This window comes from Podospora pseudoanserina, chromosome 2, assembly GCF_035222485.1.
Source record: "Podospora pseudoanserina strain CBS 124.78 chromosome 2, whole genome shotgun sequence".
NCBI classification, from domain to species: Eukaryota; Fungi; Ascomycota; class Sordariomycetes; order Sordariales; family Podosporaceae; genus Podospora; species Podospora pseudoanserina.
This window is the reverse complement of record NC_085921.1, coordinates 4,567,030-4,585,351: the sequence shown is the minus strand read 5'-3', so window position 1 is coordinate 4,585,351 and position 18,322 is coordinate 4,567,030. Positions and strand designations below refer to the sequence as shown.

The 18,322-nt window shown below is 53.4% G+C and overlaps 5 protein-coding genes across 5 annotated transcripts; 3 read left to right on the top strand and 2 right to left on the bottom strand.

The window, feature by feature from the left end:
- Positions 1-2,159: 2,159 nt before the first annotated feature.
- On the top strand, positions 2,160-2,594 carry QC764_212480 (uncharacterized protein; the record flags this gene model as incomplete). Its single annotated transcript, XM_062944954.1, has 1 exon — positions 2,160-2,594. The coding sequence occupies one exon, from the start codon at positions 2,160-2,162 to the stop codon at positions 2,592-2,594; it is 435 nt and encodes a 144-aa protein (XP_062803838.1).
- Positions 2,595-3,121: 527 nt separating this feature from the next.
- Positions 3,122-7,910, bottom strand: ARP1 (Centractin). The gene is made up of 4 exons (XM_062944953.1): positions 6,475-7,910; positions 5,957-6,412; positions 5,583-5,897; positions 3,122-5,521 (listed from the first exon to the last, which is right to left on the bottom strand). The coding sequence occupies exons 1-4, from the start codon at positions 6,781-6,783 to the stop codon at positions 5,459-5,461; spliced, it is 1,143 nt and encodes a 380-aa protein (XP_062803837.1). The 5' UTR covers positions 6,784-7,910; the 3' UTR covers positions 3,122-5,458.
- Positions 7,911-8,363: 453 nt separating this feature from the next.
- QC764_0044300 (uncharacterized protein) lies at positions 8,364-9,507 on the top strand (the record flags this gene model as incomplete). Its single annotated transcript, XM_062940320.1, is given in 4 exon segments — positions 8,364-8,721; positions 8,733-9,026; positions 9,094-9,274; positions 9,468-9,507. The coding sequence occupies 4 exon segments, from the start codon at positions 8,364-8,366 to the stop codon at positions 9,505-9,507; spliced, it is 873 nt and encodes a 290-aa protein (XP_062803836.1).
- Positions 9,508-9,711: 204 nt separating this feature from the next.
- Positions 9,712-15,776, top strand: QC764_212460 (uncharacterized protein; the record flags this gene model as incomplete). The annotated part of the gene is made up of 2 exons (XM_062944952.1): positions 9,712-15,100; positions 15,157-15,776. The coding sequence occupies 2 exons, from the start codon at positions 9,712-9,714 to the stop codon at positions 15,198-15,200; spliced, it is 5,433 nt and encodes a 1,810-aa protein (XP_062803835.1). The 3' UTR covers positions 15,201-15,776.
- Positions 15,777-16,038: 262 nt separating this feature from the next.
- RAD52 (DNA repair protein rad52) lies at positions 16,039-18,074 on the bottom strand (the record flags this gene model as incomplete). Its single annotated transcript, XM_062944951.1, has 4 exons — positions 16,039-17,058; positions 17,086-17,228; positions 17,284-17,981; positions 18,067-18,074. 4 exons carry the CDS (start codon positions 18,072-18,074, stop codon positions 16,039-16,041), a joined length of 1,869 nt encoding a protein of 622 aa, XP_062803834.1.
- Positions 18,075-18,322: the final 248 nt, after the last annotated feature.

Below are 18,322 nucleotides of genomic sequence, written 5' to 3'. Positions count from 1 at the left end.
GTCCCGAATGCCCAGATGGTCTACATATCTTGTTCCGCCAACTCTCACAACTTACCATACCTCCAGTCACCAATTCTCCTGCACCATGATTCACCCAGCGTCACACGGTACCTGGGAGCCTACGATGCGCAGAGTAACATGACGGAATGCTACAACAGTCACGGCTAATGAGAATGCCGGGCGAGCTTCTGGAAACAATGTTGAAATGTCTGTACGTCAGATGACAGCCACACAGTACAGGGGCGGGCGCTTGGTCAGGGGCGAGACAGCTGTGAGAGCTGAACGAAAGAAGTCATCTTGCGTGCCCGGCCGGCGTTAACCGCCCAGCGCCCAAGCCACAAGTTCGCCATCGCCCTTGCCGCTTGATTGATTTCTTGGAGGAGGAAAAGGCATACCGGACGGCAGCCGAATGAGAGTCGAGAAGTGAGTCTGTGAAGGCGTTGCTGCGGGTGTGATCAGGAGGGCATCTTTGTCCTTCTGATGTGAGCTCGTGGGTAGGTGAGGGTCGAAGCTTCGTCAGATTGTTCTTTGGAAATTCAATGCCCTGCGGGGAACGAGACGACATACAGCCAGCGCAGAGTCGAAAATGCGGGGATGCCTGTCTTGACGGGGATCGCGGGAACCAGCGAACGGGAGAGGCTCTCAGATCCTTGAAAATCCGGGGCCGACCGATTCTGCTGGGGAACCTGGCCACGGCCAACTTGCCGAATTGTTTTTCTGATGCCTCATTTGGTAGCCTTTAAACAACGACTCCACAAACCCACCAGTGTGGATGTGCCAATTTGGTCCCCTGTTCTGGCAGCCAAGCTTCATCCAGGTCCGGGGTGAACCACGAGACCTTAAAATTCTGTTCTTTCTGTCTTGACGAAGCATCATCGACCTGTCTTTTTTGAGAATCGTGGCCGCCATGTTGACCGCTCCCTGGCCGGGCCGGAGTCGCCCTCATGACGAATTGTTCGTTTTCATGAGAAGGTGACGTGAGATGGTGCAAGCCCTTGGATATTGGTCATACTGGCTATTTGTCGTCTCATGTCACTGCAAGTTCCTTCCCTCGTCGCAGCGGAGATGGACAAAACAGGTGGTCGCACAGTTGTTCGACTACAAAGTCGTCACTGTCCCTTGCAGGGCTGCCCAGTCCAACCAAGTACCATTTGCCGGGCGTCCGGCCAAAAGGTACATGACAGGGGAGCTTGCGATGGAGTAATGATTTCGTAACAGATAGCACCATTAGCGTGCCTCGTGACGGCCAGGTGAGTTTTCATAAGCTAACAGAAAGCTTGGGTGGACTCTCGGCAGCAAATTTTCAGCCCAGTCGTGCTGGGGCACAGCCTGTAAGCCTGTCCTGGCCAGGTCCACTGCAGCACCTGACGCAATTGCTAACATGGCCAATTCCAGGCCTCGGGGCTCATCATTTTTGTGCATTCTCCATGAAAAGGCCGAGTCACTCTCCGCATAGGTGTTTGATGTTGGATGACTGAGAACATGTACCAAAAGAACCAGAATAGGGTAATCTATCGCATTTCTGACTCTATGTCTATGTAGTGTATCATGCCTAGGTAAGCTTATCAACAGTCCGAATGGTGAGATCTTGCGAATGCCCATGATGACACTGCCATGCCAAAAGAGGCCATCTTGGTGAAGCTCTTGCGTCTTTGCCCTGCAAAATTTTCCCAGAGCGCCAATCGGGCGTTGGAACAAAGAGGGCTACAGGGCAAAGTACCGGGCTTGTACTCTTTTTTCGCTGTCCTTCCAGGCGGCTTAGCGCCAGGGTGCCATGATCATGCGGCTTTCCGCCCAGAGCTCGTGCTACGGCGCTGGATCTTTGTTTGGCTGGAATCCAAGAGGGGGGGGCTTGTTGGGGAAAAGTTTCGTTTCCCGTTTCCCGTCTCCATCTGTCTGCCCCTTGGCCCATGCTTGGCAATTTCACTTACACACAAGGCACTTTCCTTGCCTTGGGTATAATAGCTTCCCTTTGTCTGCTCTTTTTTTTTTTTTACACAAGGATATCTCGACCAGACTACACCATCAAAAAGCAAAGTCACTGCCCAAAGCTTCAAGCTCTCTCTGCTCTGTCTCTGACACCCGAGTACCACCCTCACAACACACAACACAACACAACAACCTCTTGTCCTTAACAAACAAGACACTCAACCGCCAAAATGCCTTCTCTCTACACCATCACCGAGCCTCACCCCACCGTTGCTAAGAACAGCTACACCCACTCTGGCCGTGGCGGTGCTGGCAACTTCTTCCGTGCTCCTCAGACCACCGCTCCCTCCGGTGTCCCTACCCCCGCTGCTACCACCCCCTCCAGCACCGGCCGTTTCTACTCCGGCCGGGGCGGTGCCGGCAACGCTCACGCCAAAGCCGAGCGCCCTGTCCTCTCCTTCGACGAGGAGTTCACCCGCGCCGAGGTCCGCGAGAAGGCTGCCACCATCAGCCACGTAGGCCGCGGTGGCGCCGGCAACATCTTCAGCTCCAGCTCCTCCTCCACCAAGAAGAACTCGACCGAGCTCAGCCGGAGAGACTCCAACAGCACCAACGGCAGCACCAAGTCTGGCTTCTGGGGCCGCATCAGCAGCCTCGGCCACTAAGTCGACTCTGACTCTGTCATGAGTTGTTGAGACGACACACTCGACGACTCATCTGCTCTGCGCTTCTGTTTCATTTGTCTATATTTATACCACACCAACTTTTGCAAACAGCACAGCACGGCGTTCCGGAGGGTTTTATGAATCGGGAAGGGATATCAAAAAGTTATTCATTTTTTTTTGTCACGGAGGGCAGGAGCCTCAGAAGGATACCAACAACAAAGCAACCACTGCCGAAAAGTTCTCAGCTCAGCAATCTTTTTTCACCTCGACAAGATGAATTCTGTCATCAGACGAACCGGTACCCCTTTGTTGGTGGGTTTGGCGAGAGACCGGATGGTTTGTTGGTGTGCTGGGATGTGTGGAGCAAGGCTTGGGAAAAGGGGCTCCAGCGGTCTCCAACTCAAAAAGTCAAAACTCCACACGAGCTGAGGCGCCAACAAAACAAACACCTCACCTCACACCATCTCACCGGCAGTTCAACTACCGGTACCAACGGTCGGGAAATTTGGATTTCGGTTGAAGAAAAGGAGCGGAGGAGAATTGGACGGGGAAAGAGTTATGAATAATGGAGAAAAAGAAGCGGTTTTCTTTCTGGTGAATAGTGGTTTTTTGATTTGACGGTTGTTTTGTTTTCGGGATGGAGTGCAAATCAATATACCCCCTGGTGCGATTTTGGAGGATGGATAGTGTGCGAAGGATTATTGTTATTTATTTGGTTCACTCCCGGTAAAATGGGAATGTAACTGAGCAATCTTTTACTGCCATGTTTTGCAATGATGTTAGAATGAGTGATGTGATATGTCCGCCCAATTCTCTTCTCTTGACACTGTTGAGCGATCACTCTCTGCCTGCATGGTTGCCTGCCCACCTCAACGCTCCTGCCTCTCCAAATTTGACCTTTACGAAACAAACTCTAAAAATCGCGTGCGATCTCTGTTGCCGAGTTTCTTTGTGTGTAATAGTCCCACGTGTACAGCAAGATTCTTACCACGCCACCACAACACACAAAGAAGGAGATCTTTTCACCCGCTTCCGTGCTTGCTGCTTCCAGCTCACCCTGACCTGGACTGTCGGAATCCCCTTAGGGCAATTTGGTTGAGGTGCCTGGCAGGGACTTTCAAGCTTGCCTTCAACGGAGAGAGCGGAATTTGGGACCTAGGTATGGTGTCAACCGAGTTCGTTCTGAGAATCTGGAACTCGAAGAGCTGGAGTGAACGTTGGGTAACGAAGGGGAAAACATACCGTGCCGTTTCTGTTCCCTGTTGGTTTTAAAATCAAGGGCAGCTCTTGGGTAACCACAACCGCAGAATTTCCCAAGGCACCGTGGTTTTTCGTGCTGCATACGAATGAGGAAGTACACAGACCGTAGCCTTGGAACATCAAATGTATGTAGTCCAAACCAAGTAGCCATGCCTTGTCGAAATTAACTGGAGATAGCCCAATCCGAAACGTTCTCTTGTAAATACATGTTGAGCCATTCTAGAAGCTTTCTATCCTTGTACATAGCCTTAATATGACGGATCCTTCCAGCAAGGACTTGTCGTCAAAGAGATACTCAAAACACAAGTCTGCCGTACACAAACTTATACAGATACCAGGAGAGTGCCAGGCCGAGAATCTATAGACTTCTACAAAGCCTTCTACTTTGAAATCTGCCAGTATTCCAAGAAGAGAGGGCTGTTGCCAAAAGTTGACAAGAAAACTCCCAGTCTTTCCTCAAGCTCCACCACACAACCACGCTCTTGTCGTTGCCACTTCCTCACACGACATATCCCCGAGACAAAAACAATCTCCCCAATACTGACTTGTCTCCTCAAAAACACGAAAAACAAACAAGATCAATTTCATACAAAGGGCTGCGCGGCCAGAGCATGATTGCCAAGTATATAATAGACCCAAAAAAAGGGTGGTATGACGACCCAGGTGAGACCTTATCAACCCGACGGTTATAATAGGGTAGGTATGGGGATTTGGTACCTCTACATATGAATCAAATCGAAATATCTCTGCTTACCAAATGTTACTTGAGGCGGTGGAAGAAAGTGTCGCGATGATAATCTTTGCTTTCTTCTACGAACGCTCCAAAGCATAGAGGACAAGAATTAGAAACAAGTAAGTAGGCAGTACGGGTTGGAAAAAAGCTCAGAAGTTCCACTCCGGACTGATTACGTTGGATCCTGATGGTATTGCCCCGTCGGTCTTGTCATCGCAAACGCCTCAGAGGGAGACGTGGTCAAGTTCATAGCAGCTAGGCATCTTTAGACAGGTATCAACCTAGCGGTGATCGACCTGTATAAAAGCATCGAGGCCAAAAACCAAGACAGAAGCAGCATGTACAAGTCTTTAAATCACGACAAGAGAAGAATTGCATGTTCAGAGATGGTTAGCAAAAAGGGTATCATTCATTTTCTCTTCCATCCCTCCCTTCATCCACCCTTCTACACCCTACTACCGCACTCCTTCTCCCCTCTCTCCTCTCCTTTAAAGATACATGCACGTTCACTAAAACCTATCAACCAACAAAAGCTGTAGTACCAGCCACCAACCACTCCCCCTCCTGACTCCTCTTCCAACGAAGTATGTATCCCAGATATTACAATAGTTCTAATCGTCTTGTGTACAAAGCTTTGCTGGAGTCCCTGGATAAATTTGTACACCTTCTTTACTTGTTGTGCTCCATCTCTTCCCTTCGCTGTACTGGGCCGGGGATCCCCTCCAAGACTTCATACTCATAACATCATCGAATCTCGACACGAATAGGGAATGCGGATAAGTGTCGTTTCTTCACCCGCAAAGTGTCGCCCGCGCTGTCAGTCGACGACATCAAATGAATCGTGCTCGATCTACGGTCGCACTGACTACAACTAGGCGAACTTGGTATGGATAATATCCGGGTTCTCATGCCAGTCGTCAATGCTGACCCACATCTAGATTGGAGTGTTAGTCTTTGCCATCCCCTACTTCCTGTCTATCAGGGAGTCAACGTACCTTTCTGAATGTGCTCAGACCAGCCAGAATACTGCCACCAATCCAGGTAGAGTACTTCCGCTCCGGGGGCGCAAAAATCTTGATTCTCATATCCTTGACAGCAAGCCGCTGTACTTCGCTGAGAAGTCTGTCACCGAATCCCTTTGTGAGTGTACTACCTCCCGACAGGACGATGTTCATGTACAGGTCCTTGCGCAGGTCGAGATCCGTCCTGTTGATCGAATCAACTACTATTTGGTGAATGCCCGGATATTCAAGACCGATGATCTCAGGGTCGAACAAGATCTCTGGGGCACGGAAACGTTCCGCTCCAATCTGTTTTAGCGTTAGATTTGCTACTCCCTGAACATCGTGAACACACAAGTTATGCATACCTTGAGCTTGTTGCCATCTGGCAAGACATATTCGGCAAACTTGCTCTGGTCCTGCTTGGAAGCTGCCCACTCCTTCTCTTCCTTCTTGGGATCCCTCGCGACGTAGCTCGTGGCCTCCTTGATGAGCCTGACGACCTCCTTTTCTGCGCTGGTATGGAAGACGTAACCGCTCTTGCGGAGAAGCGTTTGTAGATGTTCAGTCACGTCGCGGCCGGCGACATCGATTCTCCTGATACTGTTGGGCACCGTGAACCCTTGGTATACTGGTACAGCATGGGACACACCGTCGCCAGCATCAAGCACCACACCTGTCGTCCTTCCACTAGCGTACAAAGACAGTACAGCCTGGATTGATGTGTAGAGAGCTGGCACGTTGAACGTCTCGAATAGAATTTGAGCAGCCGTGTCACGGTTTGACCTTGGGTTGAGTGGTGGTTCGGTAAGAAGGACAGGGTGCTATATGTCCATGCGGGATTGTCAGCCATTGCGCCTTTCCGCTTGAGGATCCGGAACATTACCTCCTCACTCAGTGTCTTTAACCCCTCGTCATACACATAGGCCCAGATTTTCTCCATATCATCCCAGTCCGTGACAATACCATGCTCCAGAGGGTATCGGATTTTGAGCAAGCCCCGCAGCTCTGTGGCCGCTTTCTGGCCGATAAACACCTCTCCCTCCAGCGCACCGGCCAGAACGCGGAGATGTTTTGGTCTGCCTACCCATGATGGGAAGTGGCACTTGGGTACGTCGTCTCCTGCGAAGCCAGCCCTGATAGTTCCGGATCCATTGTCGAGCACTACCGACACGTTGTGCAATGAGTCTGTCATGTTGCTGTGGTTCGTGTGTGGGGGTTCTCAGAACATGAAAATGGTTCTGTATTTTATTTGACTATTTCAGTATCGTAGGATTGGGCTTCTCGTGGTGGTCGTCGAAATCGGAGAGGGGAGGTTTGTTTGTACTGAGGTCGCTGCTGTCTGGGAGTACGGGGCGGGCGAGACAGCTCTCCAGCGCCAGTCCGAGGGGTTAGAAGCCAAGTTTCTGGGAATTTTGTGGGGTTTCGGGTGGTCGAAGTCGGATTGCTGGTCGCCGTTGTCGTCTGGTGCTGGCCTGGGAAATTTACAGTGAAGCTCCAAACACACACGACGCGATATTCAGATGAAGGGGTTCCTGCAGGGCGCATCATTGGTTGGGTCTTGCTCCTGTGGTCTGGGGTTGACGTGTGGCTGATGCACGGACCATGAGCTTATCGATACTGATGTCTATATCAAGCTCCAAGGTTATCAATTCAGAGACCTTTTAACAGCAACATTTGATACATTGATGTCAGTAACCATGAGAGGAATATCAAATGTCACTCTCAAAATAACCAGCTAGTCTCCAAGAGACAACACTGAGACTTGGTTCATGGAACAAGGCCGTCGAGCTCAAGATGAACAGTCGAAAGTCTTGCGAAGGCCTTTCTTTGAACGACTCCCAACTTTAACCTGGTGTTTAGACGATGTACATAATATTGCGGCCGGACCTTTAAAGCATTTCATAGTACCACATATATCCCTACCGAGTTCGTAGACAAAATACCGCAGCTGAGGTCGCCTTCCGAGTTTTCGTGATGGATGAATCAAGTCCAATTAACACAAAGTAGCCCTACCGGGTCTATCCTCGTGTCCCGTGAAACCTCAAGCTATTTCCCGCGCCGAGATTGGCGCAATTGGACGGCGGCAATGGCGGGACGCCCGGGTAGCCTCAGCTGGATCGATCCAACAAGAAGTTTGAGAGGCAGAGGTCAGGCAAACGGAAGAGACTTGAAGCAGGGAGAGCAAGAGACAAACATATTTTATCAAAACTATTGGTGATATGGGTGACATAGGCGGTGACGGCGTTCCTGTTTCAGGTTTGGGACAATGTTGAAGCTGGGCGTGAGACGAGATCGCCTAACTGTATGGTGGCATGGAGGTACAGAACAGATAATAGTCCTCTGGGCAAGTGAAGTTTACACTTTTACACCTTTTCCCACGCTTTACCCATACGCCAGACCCAATAGATAAGTAACATAGTAAGTAATATAGTAAGTAAATAATTAATAGTTTATGTAATAATTAATAGTTTATATAGTAGTTAATAGTTTATATAAGTAGCCGGTAGTTAAAAGCGACGATAGTAAATTATACGGTGGTTAAAACGGCTTAACGCTGACTAATAGAATAAGCGAGACCACGCCTTAGGTGTGGAAGGAGCCAGGCCTCTGGGCTTTGGGGCACTTGTCCCGGTCGCTCAGGGCAATTGTCCGTTCTGTACCTCCGTGCTACCGTAAACCGTCACTGTGGAGCCCATCCGATAAATCCCCCAGCCCCCGTGCTGTCACCTAGCACCTAGTCGGGTCCTGCTCACTTGGTGGTCAGGCCTGCTGATGTCCCTGGCAGCAAAAGTCAATGTCAACAAAACCCCTCCAAGCTTCTCTCCCGTTTACCATATCGCAGACATCTCCATCTCACCAACGATCTTGTACGCTGCTGCTCAAGAAAGTACGGTGGAACCGACACCGTTGGTGGCTGGTGTGCGGTTTTTGCTCGATTTCTCCCCCCTCGACTCCGCAGCAGCAGCCTCGTCTCGTCTGTCTCTCGCTGCTCCGCCGTCCCGTTGCAAGCTTGTCTGCACCTCGCTGCACCACCGACCCCAGACTCCACGCGCAATTGGCTGGGCCCTTGAAGCAGCGCCAGCACATCAAGCACCTCGAGCAATCCCAGCCGCTCCTGGACAACAACAAAGTCTCCCATAGGCTCTGCCAGTCACCCAGCCTGTGTCCGAGGTCCGCTTCCTGCCAGAGAAGAATCCAAGAAGGCCAGGTGTGCGCATCACATTGCGACCAGTCCTCTGGATCCGCCCCCAAAACCGCTCGAACTCGGCATTGGATTCGAGCTTAGAGGACCTACTTTGTACAAGCTAGCTTCGAGGAGGCCACCGCCTATCCCGCCGCCATCTTCCATCTTCTTCCCATCGCCTCGCATCCCACCGCCCTCTCCGGCCGACACCAGCAGGAGGTTGCATATCGCCTGCAGCAACCCCTCTCTCTGTACATACATTCAACTGCGGCCGAAACGAAGAAAAAAAATTGATTTTCGAAAACGACGAACAGGAAGTTGACTTCCAGGTTCTGTTTATCGACGCAAACTGCCCCGCTGCCGAGAGAATCCCTGTCCGCCTTGCTCCTATCAACAACAGCCGTCCGTCTCGTTGCGCCGCCACTCACTTTTTCTCCTTCGACAGGCCGCCCGCCACTCGGCCTCATCGATTCTGTGCACCTGTTCTGCTTCTCTGCTCGTACGTCCCAGCAGCCAGCGATACTTCCACATCCTGATACTGCCTCGTGCAGCCTGTCAGGAGTCTCTTTCTGCCCTACTGCCCTCCCTCCAGCCCTATCATCGGCGAACCTAGCTGCATTTCGTGCCTTGGGTGCGTGCCTCCTCCTGCCTACGCGATCCCTCATTGCTCACATATTCCACATTTCCTGCAGACATTCCCTCATTCTGATGATTCTGGACTGCGACTGTTAATAGGCGACGCTTTCTGGCTGGCCAACACATCGTTGCCGTTTTCCCGCGATTATTCCTGTGTTTCATCCGCCCCCCGTCCTCCTCCACACGTAAGGGGGTTCTCCAACCTGGGAGTAATAATTGGGCAACAACACAGGGGTCACTGTTGACACCTAATACCACACCAACACCCCTTTGGGCTCAAAACACACATTACACGCCATCATGGGTGCAGACACAAAGAAGTCTAGTCGGCCGCCGCCATTGCCAGTGCCCACAGAGACCGAATCGACCATCCACACTGCAGCGCCGACCGGGACTGACCTGGGGACCGAACTTGGCAGCGAGGTATCTGCCCCCGGAGACGAAAAGTCCTCTTATTCCATCCCAGATGATGGTACACCCGTAACTATCCGAGCGGGGCATCGCGCAAGCAAATCGCAGACATCTCTCCTGATCGAGTACTTCGAAGGTGGGAAGAGCACCAGCGGCAACTCGACGTCGGCCGACTCGCGCAAACCCAGTGTTCGAGTCCGCTTGACACCAAGCAGCAAACGTCGCAGCAGCAGGGGCTCCGACGGAGACCACATTCGGATCACCGAGTCAAGATCATCGAGAAAAGCGAGCGGCGGTCGCCGCTCTGCTGCCGAGACGCTGTCGGCCATCAGCAACGATCTTGAAGACGCCAGCTCATATGCTTCAGCCACAGAGGAGAGCAACGTTAGTCGAAACCCCATTGACATCGAAATTGAACGAGGCGCTCGCCGCCGCCGCCCGGCGAGCCCTCTCATACCGGCTGCTGATGGTAGCAAGGCCAGTTACACAGGCGGCAACATGAGTGACATTTCGGCCATACCAACCGACAGCTTCCTCGATGGATCTGGTGGGACCACCTCATTCAGAGCATCCGACTCCAAGAGCCCGGATTATGTAGCAGCTGCTGCCGTCGGCTTGGGTGCCGCCGCGAGCGCCACAGCCGCCTCTGAAAAGTCCCGGACACGAGAAGGGGGCCGCGAAAGGGTGGTTGTTACTAGGTCTCGAGACAAGGAGAGGGACCGCAGTAAGCACAAGTCTAGCAAGAGCCGGACGAGCAGTGTCAGCAAGGATGACAAGTATGCGGATCGGTCAAGTAGGAGGTCAAGTAAAGGACACCCAGAGTCCATGGTGTCAGTAGCCGACTCCAGCATGGTTTCATCGGCTCTTGCCCCCAGTCATCGGTCCGTGGACCAGCACTCCATCAGATCTGGCGCCTCAAAGACATCGTCCATCAATAATCCGAAACTTTTGGAGACAGTGGAGGATGCCATTCGCCGCCTCATTCTACCAGAACTCAACGCCCTCAAGCGAGAACAGAGCCGGCGAGGAAGCCGGCGCGATTCCACGACATCCAGCGCTACATCAGCGTCGAGGGATGATTATGCGAGCGACAAACGACGGTCCAATGGCACCGACAAGATGCTGACACCCCGCGACAGCCTCAAGACCAGCAAGGAGAGACGAGACCGAGAGGCACGAAATAATGACTTCGACGACAGCAGCGCTCTCAGCCACGAATCAGTAGAAGACTCCCATGACCTCGATAACACACCAGTTCGCAGCATTGAGCCCCTGAAAGTTGCAGCTGCCGGGGCCGCTTTGGGCGCTGCCGCCGTTGCTGCACACGAGGCGTTTGGTTCCCCTTCAGAAGACAAGCAACGGTCAAGGAGACGACGAAGGGACGAGAGACGAAATCGCAGTTCTGAACAACAAGCGTTCGACCAGTATGAAGACTCGGACCTGCTTGCACCTCCAGCCCCGCCGATGCCTCTGATGAGTGATGTCAACGCCTCGGATGTGACAAGGGCATCCATTTTGTCGGCCGATACCGACAGACCCCACTCGGCCAGCGAGGAGCTCACCCCTGTTCATGATTTGACCCAAGGGCCGATTTCGTCAGAGTCGACGCCGACTCCCACCAGGACCCCTGTCAACACTCTACAAGCCCTGGGAGCCCAACACGCTAACCTCTCGCACGGAGACCTCAAGGCGTTACCCCGTCAACGCACTGGTGATCCTGACCAGTATGTTCTTGATGACAATGGCAAGAAAGTCCCTTCTCGCCATGCGCGGCAATTTCAAGATGAAGAGTACGACGACGAGGACGAGGAGCCGTCCCCACAATATCCACCCAACCCATACGATTATTACAGCACCCAAGACGTACCTCCACCCCTCAAATACGTCCCCTATCAACCCGAACGTCGGGGCCTCAGCCCTATCCCCAGCGTCTCGGGATATACGGAAGCTGGTAGCGACGTAGGGCCAAACCGGGATTCGAGAGCTACTCACCGCACTATCGACTCGGAAATTTCCACAGCCAACAAGTCTCCACGCCAGGATGGAGGAGCAATGAATCGCAATTTTGCAGGCTACGACGACGACGACCGAAGCGTGAGGAGCTCCAACGTCGACCAAACCCAAGGACCAAGCCCCGCCGGCAGCGAACTCGACCGCGTAACCTCGGGCCAGGCTGTACGTGCTGTTGCGTTGAATCCAGCCTTTGTGCACCCTGTCGGCATCGAGTCCAATGTCGCATCCCTCATCGACGCCTCGATGTTGGAAGGATCAGCTTTGACGGTGGACTCGGACAAGCTTTACCAAGGCCGTGAATCCATGGCGACTCTTGACGAGGAAATTGACCGACAGCTCGGTAGCCCAACCAAGCGCTCCGTGGTCAGCCAAGCTTCAGAAGGCCAGCGGTCTCGCGAGTTCGTACAATATGAGCTTGATGAGTATGGGCGCAAGGTTCCACAGAACACTACCTACCGCCAGTCCCCTACAGTATCAGAAGCTGCGATTGCCAGCCGTGCGGTGGATGCCGCTGCAGCTGCTCTCCGGGCGCAGAACGGGAAGGGACAGCAGGAGACTCAGGAAGAGCAAGCATGGCAGGGTGCTGGTGTCCAGCGCAACCGCTCTTTCAAGGAGCGCACACAAAATGGACCACGTCCTGGAATTGATCCATCACTCAGCACCGAGAAGCTTGGCAGCGAGCATGAGAAACCAACAATGGCTTCGAGCTATATACCGAATCAAAACGAACTCATGCCAGAAATTCTAGATTGGGGGTATGAGGATGATCTTCTGACTAACCCATCTCTCCTTGACGATGATGGCGGCCGTGACGAGGAAGGCCAGTGGCCTGAGGAAGCCACGCCTCGGCAGCGTGCTCAGTACCCACCTGATGATGACATCGACTACGAACCCCTCGATGGTTCGCCTGCGCAGCAAAAGGGCAACGGAGGAAATCTTGTTATTGCCGGCGCCGCTGCACTCGGTGCTGCTGCTGGCATGGCCATGGCCCAAAATCACAGCCGACAGGCTAGCCAAGAGCACGACGAATGGTATCGCACCTCCGAAGATCGCAAGCGTGACACCCTGGTCACAAATCCTTATGAAGGAACCAGCCCCATCGCCAACCTCCCTGGGCTCGGAGACAATGGATTCGACGCTGCTTACGATGACTATGGCACCCGTAGCCCACTCGGGCTCAAGGTCGACGAGGGCTATATTTCCCAAGGCCCCAACAAGACACCTGACGTCCAGGACAAAGGAAAGGGTGTTGATTTCGGGCTTGCCACTCGTGGACCGGGTGGGGCGTTGGATGATCCATTCTACAATCATGGCAACCCACGCCACCTTAGCGGCATGTCTCAGGGCATTGCTTCGCCAATGTACGATCCTGCCACCGGGATGGGCATGGACAACATCGAATCAAGAGATATTATGGCTCTCATGCAGCACTTGATGGTTAGGGACGCGCAGCGCAGCGCAAGGGATACCGAGATTCTGGTCACCCTTGTCCGCTCTGCTACCGAGATGCGCAACAACTTTGAGGATCTCAAGAAGCTGTTGGCAGATACCGAAGACGTCATCATCACCGAAGTCAAGGAGAACACTGACAAGAGCGTCACTCGCGCCATCAATGGCCCACGACCGTACCCCGGCAGCACCGCGGCTCGCTCGATCCAGGGTGGCTCGGTTAATGGCGATGATATCAATGCCAAGAAGAGAAGCATCTTCCGCCGTGCCCTGTTGGGGTTGGGAGCCAAGGGAACCAACGACCTCGGCAGGATCGAGGATATGCTGAACCAGTTGTTGACCGAAGTGGACGTTCTCAAGGCGCAAACCGTGCCTGGACAACAGCGAGCTATTCAGGACGACCGATCATCCTTCCACCTCCAGCCAGAAGGCCAGTATGAGCAGGACCACGGCTATGAGCCAGAGGGCCACGCTGGTACTTCGACAGCGAGCCACCCATCACAGTCTCACTTCTCGCTGCAATCTCGCGGAACATCTGTGAAGCCTGGCTACGACCGCATGACTTCGGGACACAGAATTAGCACCGTTCCCGAGGACAGTGAGGAAGAGTATGATGCTCGTGGAGGGGATGAGAGCGTCAACTACGACAACAATGACATGCTCATGACCCCAGCAAATATTCAGCGTGCCGAGTCTGTGCCAATGGCTACTCCGCCACAGGCACCAGCTCAGGCGCAAGCCTCCATGAGCAACGAGAATACGCCTCGGACCGAGGAAGGCAAGAAGAAGTCCCGGTCCAGTTGGTTCCGTATCCCCAAGATTTCGCGCTGGTCTGAAACCACCGCGTCCAGCGGCGTGGCCGAGTCTCGCCTCAGCAAGCAGTCCACCAAGACTGAGGAACTCAACCTTCCCACTGGACCATCTCGCTCGGGGTCCCTGGATCACTACTCTGAGAACTACCAGCTTGCGTCCGGACAAGCCCCCCAAACCGACAAGCTCCACAGTGGCTTCTCCGCACAGGACTTGAGCGAGGGTGGGTTCCAGCAACAGCAGCAGCAGAACTACCACGATGAGGATCTCTACAACCAGCCCATTCCGGGCGGGCCCCCTACTGCCAATTGGATCACCATGATACCCGGGACGCCCGAGGACCCTAAGTACAAGGCTCATCGCGACTCGCTCAACCTTCAGCACCCTCAGCCTCGTCAGGGACAGACTGAGCGCTTCAAGGCCGCCCTCGAGTCCCAAGCCCTGGGCTATGACACTCCCATGTCCCCCAAGTCGGCCGACTGGGCTGGCTCCGCCACGAGCCTCAACCGCTTCCCTCGCAACCCCAACCGGGACAGCTACGGTTCAGCCACCCAGGAATACCAACAAATGTGGTCGCAGTCCCCCGCTGCCCAGAACATGACTGCCACCTCTGGCGGTCCCCCTCGCCCCCCCAAGGAGCCCCTTAACGACGTCATCCCCAACAGCCCCGGCGGTGGCGGCCTGGTCCGCGGTGGCACCCCCATCCAGAACAAGAGGGTCAGCAAGCTCCAAAAGGGGAGCCCCCTCCCTCACCACAGCGTTGAGAGCGGGTACGGCACCATGACGCATGGCGTGCCTACTGCCAGCTACATCAGCGAGGGCCAGCGCAGCCCCAAGCCCGAGAACAGGAACTTGACTGGTGCGCAGACGCAGGTTGGCAGACGGCCGTCTGGGCCGAGACCGATGACGCCTACTGGGCGGAGCGGGGGTGTCGCTAGCCCGTTGGGGAGTGATTTTGAGGATGACGAGAGACAGCAGGGGAGCCAGCAGAGGAGCAGGAAGAGAGGTATGTAATGACTGCAGATGGACGAAGAAGTTGGATGGGAGCTGACAGGAGATTAGATACCTTTGGGACGATGAACTCACAGGATACGGATACTCCTTGAGCTGTTAAAAACAAATATAATAAAGACGAGGGGATGGAAGAGGAGACAGGACGGGCTTCTGTCTTGGTGTCGTTGATGTGATGTTTTGATTATGGATGTTTTTTTTTGTTGGGATTGTGTTTGGGGATACCATATCTGTTTATCTTGTGTTGCGAATGGGTTGGAAGGGATGGAAACCGGATGGGACTTTTCTCGAGTTTTTGTGTGTAGATGTGTATGTTTTTTGAAGTTGGGAGAGCCACATGGCACATGATTGGATTATTTGCTGTCTGTTGAAATCTGGTTTTTCATTTTATCATTGCGATTATACCCTTGCAAACTGCGAGCAAGCGAGCAAAAAAAAAGATGGCGATGTGTCTCTTTCTACGTGTGTGTTTGTTATGAAAGAGAAGTTGGGGAGAAGAGCAATCTTTTGGGCTATGGGGAAGAAAGGAAAAGGGGACGGGTCTGGAAGGTTGGCTGCTACAATATACTTGATCCCGTTGCGAAGTGTTGGGCTTTACTTGACCATGTCCATAGGTATCTGAATTAAAGAACTGAGAGGTAGTAACCGTTGAATTGACAAATTTCCTCACCGAGTGGTGTCAACCCTTTCATGTGTAACTACTCCCTTCCTATTTGTGCCTCATAACACGTGCAGAACCGACCCTCCCATGTCCCAAACGCCCGCTCATGACACCCAATCCCATCCCATCCATGACGATGCGTTTTATACCTCCCAGGAAAGACACCGCAAGTATAAAGCAACGATACAAGCAATAGAAACAGCAAACCCGGCTCCCCACTCTAACCGATGACCAACCCCGGTTCGTCTCAAATCATGAAAAAATAACAAAAACTAAGCAACCCTCGGCCTCTTGGCCTCTGGCCCCGGAAACCCCCCATTCGCCTGCTGCCCAATCGGCGCGTTCTTATTCCCATCCGCCAACGGCTCCCTCGTGCCATTTTGCTGTTGCCCATTCCCATTCCCGGCATCAGGGGCAGGTCTCTTGATCGTAGGCGGCCGGTACTGGTTCCTGTTCGCTAGCGGGCTACCCGGTCCTGAACCAGGTACCCCGATCCGTCTTGTAGAGTCTAACTGAGGGTTCGTTACTCCGGCGATGCTGGGACGTTGATATGGGACAACACCCGTGCCTCCTGGTCGTGGTACAGGGCCGCTAGCTGGTTTGGTTTCGGTCGTCTTGGTTGGGGGAACATGCTGCCCGCTTCTTGACAGGGGCTTGGATGTGCTGTGGTCGATGCCGGGGGTCTTGCGAATCGAAGGGCTTTCGGCACGGGGGTTGAAGCCCATTCCTGCCTTGAAGGGAGTAACCTGGCCAGCGACGAGGGCGTCTTCCGGTATGTCTTTCACTGCCCGAGCCGAGAAGAAACCAACCTCCGCTGGGGCCACAGCTGGAGCGGCGTTGTTGTTGTTGTTGCTGTTGTTGTTGTTGCTGTTGTTGTTGTTGCTGTTGTTGTTGTTGCTGTTGTTGTTGTTGCTGTTGTTGTTGTTGCTGTTGTTGTTGTTGTTGTTGTTGTTGTTGTTGTAGTTGTTGTTACTGCCGTTGGCAGTGTTGTTGTTCTGACCGTTGGTCTGGGAAGCACCATTTTGGGCCACAGGAGGTCGAGGTGGTTGGTTGTAGTTGTTGTTCTGTTGGATGGAAGGCCGGTTCTGGTTGAACTGGTTCCCGGAGGTGAACTGCCCTGTCGATGGCCGTGGACCATTATTGTTGTTGCTGTTCATCTGGGTACCCGCTCCAACGAAGGCGTTTGTCCGTGACATCGGATTAGGGGTCTGCGGTTGCTGTTGAGGCCGAGAGAACTGACTGGTGCCAGCAGATCCAGTTCTCGCAAGGGGCCTCGCTGTTGGAGGTTGCATCTGATTCCCGGTGCTGCCATTACTTACTGACTTATCGCTGACACTAACAGTACTTGTATCGGATGCTGAGTTGGTGATAAGAACCTCGTCTGGGTGACCCTCTTCACTAATCATAAAGTCGGCCTCATCGAGCTCACCAAGAAAATCCTCAAACGACTCGGCGGAAACCGCTAGTTCATGTCAGCACAGATCAACAGTAGCTTTCGAGATGGGATAGCTACTAACAAGATGGAATCACCGGTGCGGCGGCCGGAGCGGGAGCTGGGGCTGCTGCGGGTGCCGGCGCCGGTGCGGCAGGCTGAGGTTGTGGAGGAGCAGCAGCTTGTGCGGCAACCGGCCCAGTCGTCGACTTCACAAAGTCCGGGTGTCTATGTAAGTTGTCTTGGTTGAGTTTTGTCGGGGCCGCCCTTATACTCCCGATTTTCTTCAGGTACTCCTTGTCGTAGATGCAGTTCCCCAACACATTGCCAAAGTGCCTCAACGCCCGCTTGAGCGCATCAGTCGTCCCCTCCTTCTTTGCCTTCTCAAACGCAGCCGCCTTTCCTCTGCAGTTCTCGATGTGCCCATATCCCAAGTCCTCATGGTAGGTCCCATCGCGGAGCGTCACTCGTACAATGACCGAAAGCCCGAGGCTTACTTTCAAGGTCTTGGGATCCTCGTCGACAAAGTCGATCTGAAAGTTCTGAATGCTGGACGACCACCCATTGAAGCCAAAGATTTCGTTGGCGAGGGAAATGACCTTTTCGGCGGTGATGTAGTGGAGCTTTGAACCGCCGGGGCCTGCGCGGACGGAGAGGTACTCGGGACCCAGTTGCTTGTCGAGCCGGCTTTGGAGAGTAGCTATTTGCTGAGCTGTAAACTCATTGATCACGGGCTTCTGGTCCTCGAAAGGGTTGACAATGCTCGTGTGCTGGTCGCCGGGACTGAGAGTACAAGTTGTTAGTCAATCTTGGCCGTCAAGGTGCAGGTCATTCAGACGCGTTATGCGGATCAAGAATAACAACATACGCAGGCATTTTGGCTGAGTCGAGGAAACCTCCTATCGCATGAACTGGAATTGGGAAGTTCGATGCGAAGAAGGAGTTTGTTCCTGAGAAGGACCAATTTGTGTGCTCGGCGGTGGTGGGAATTGGCGGAACCTTTTGGCGTCTTCCAGGCGGCGCGCAGGCAACAGACGCGTGCTTGCACTGTGTTCTCGTGGGGAATGATGAGGGTGGGTCCAGGCAGCCTTGTGGAGCATTCGCGTAGTCTACAGGCTGTCACG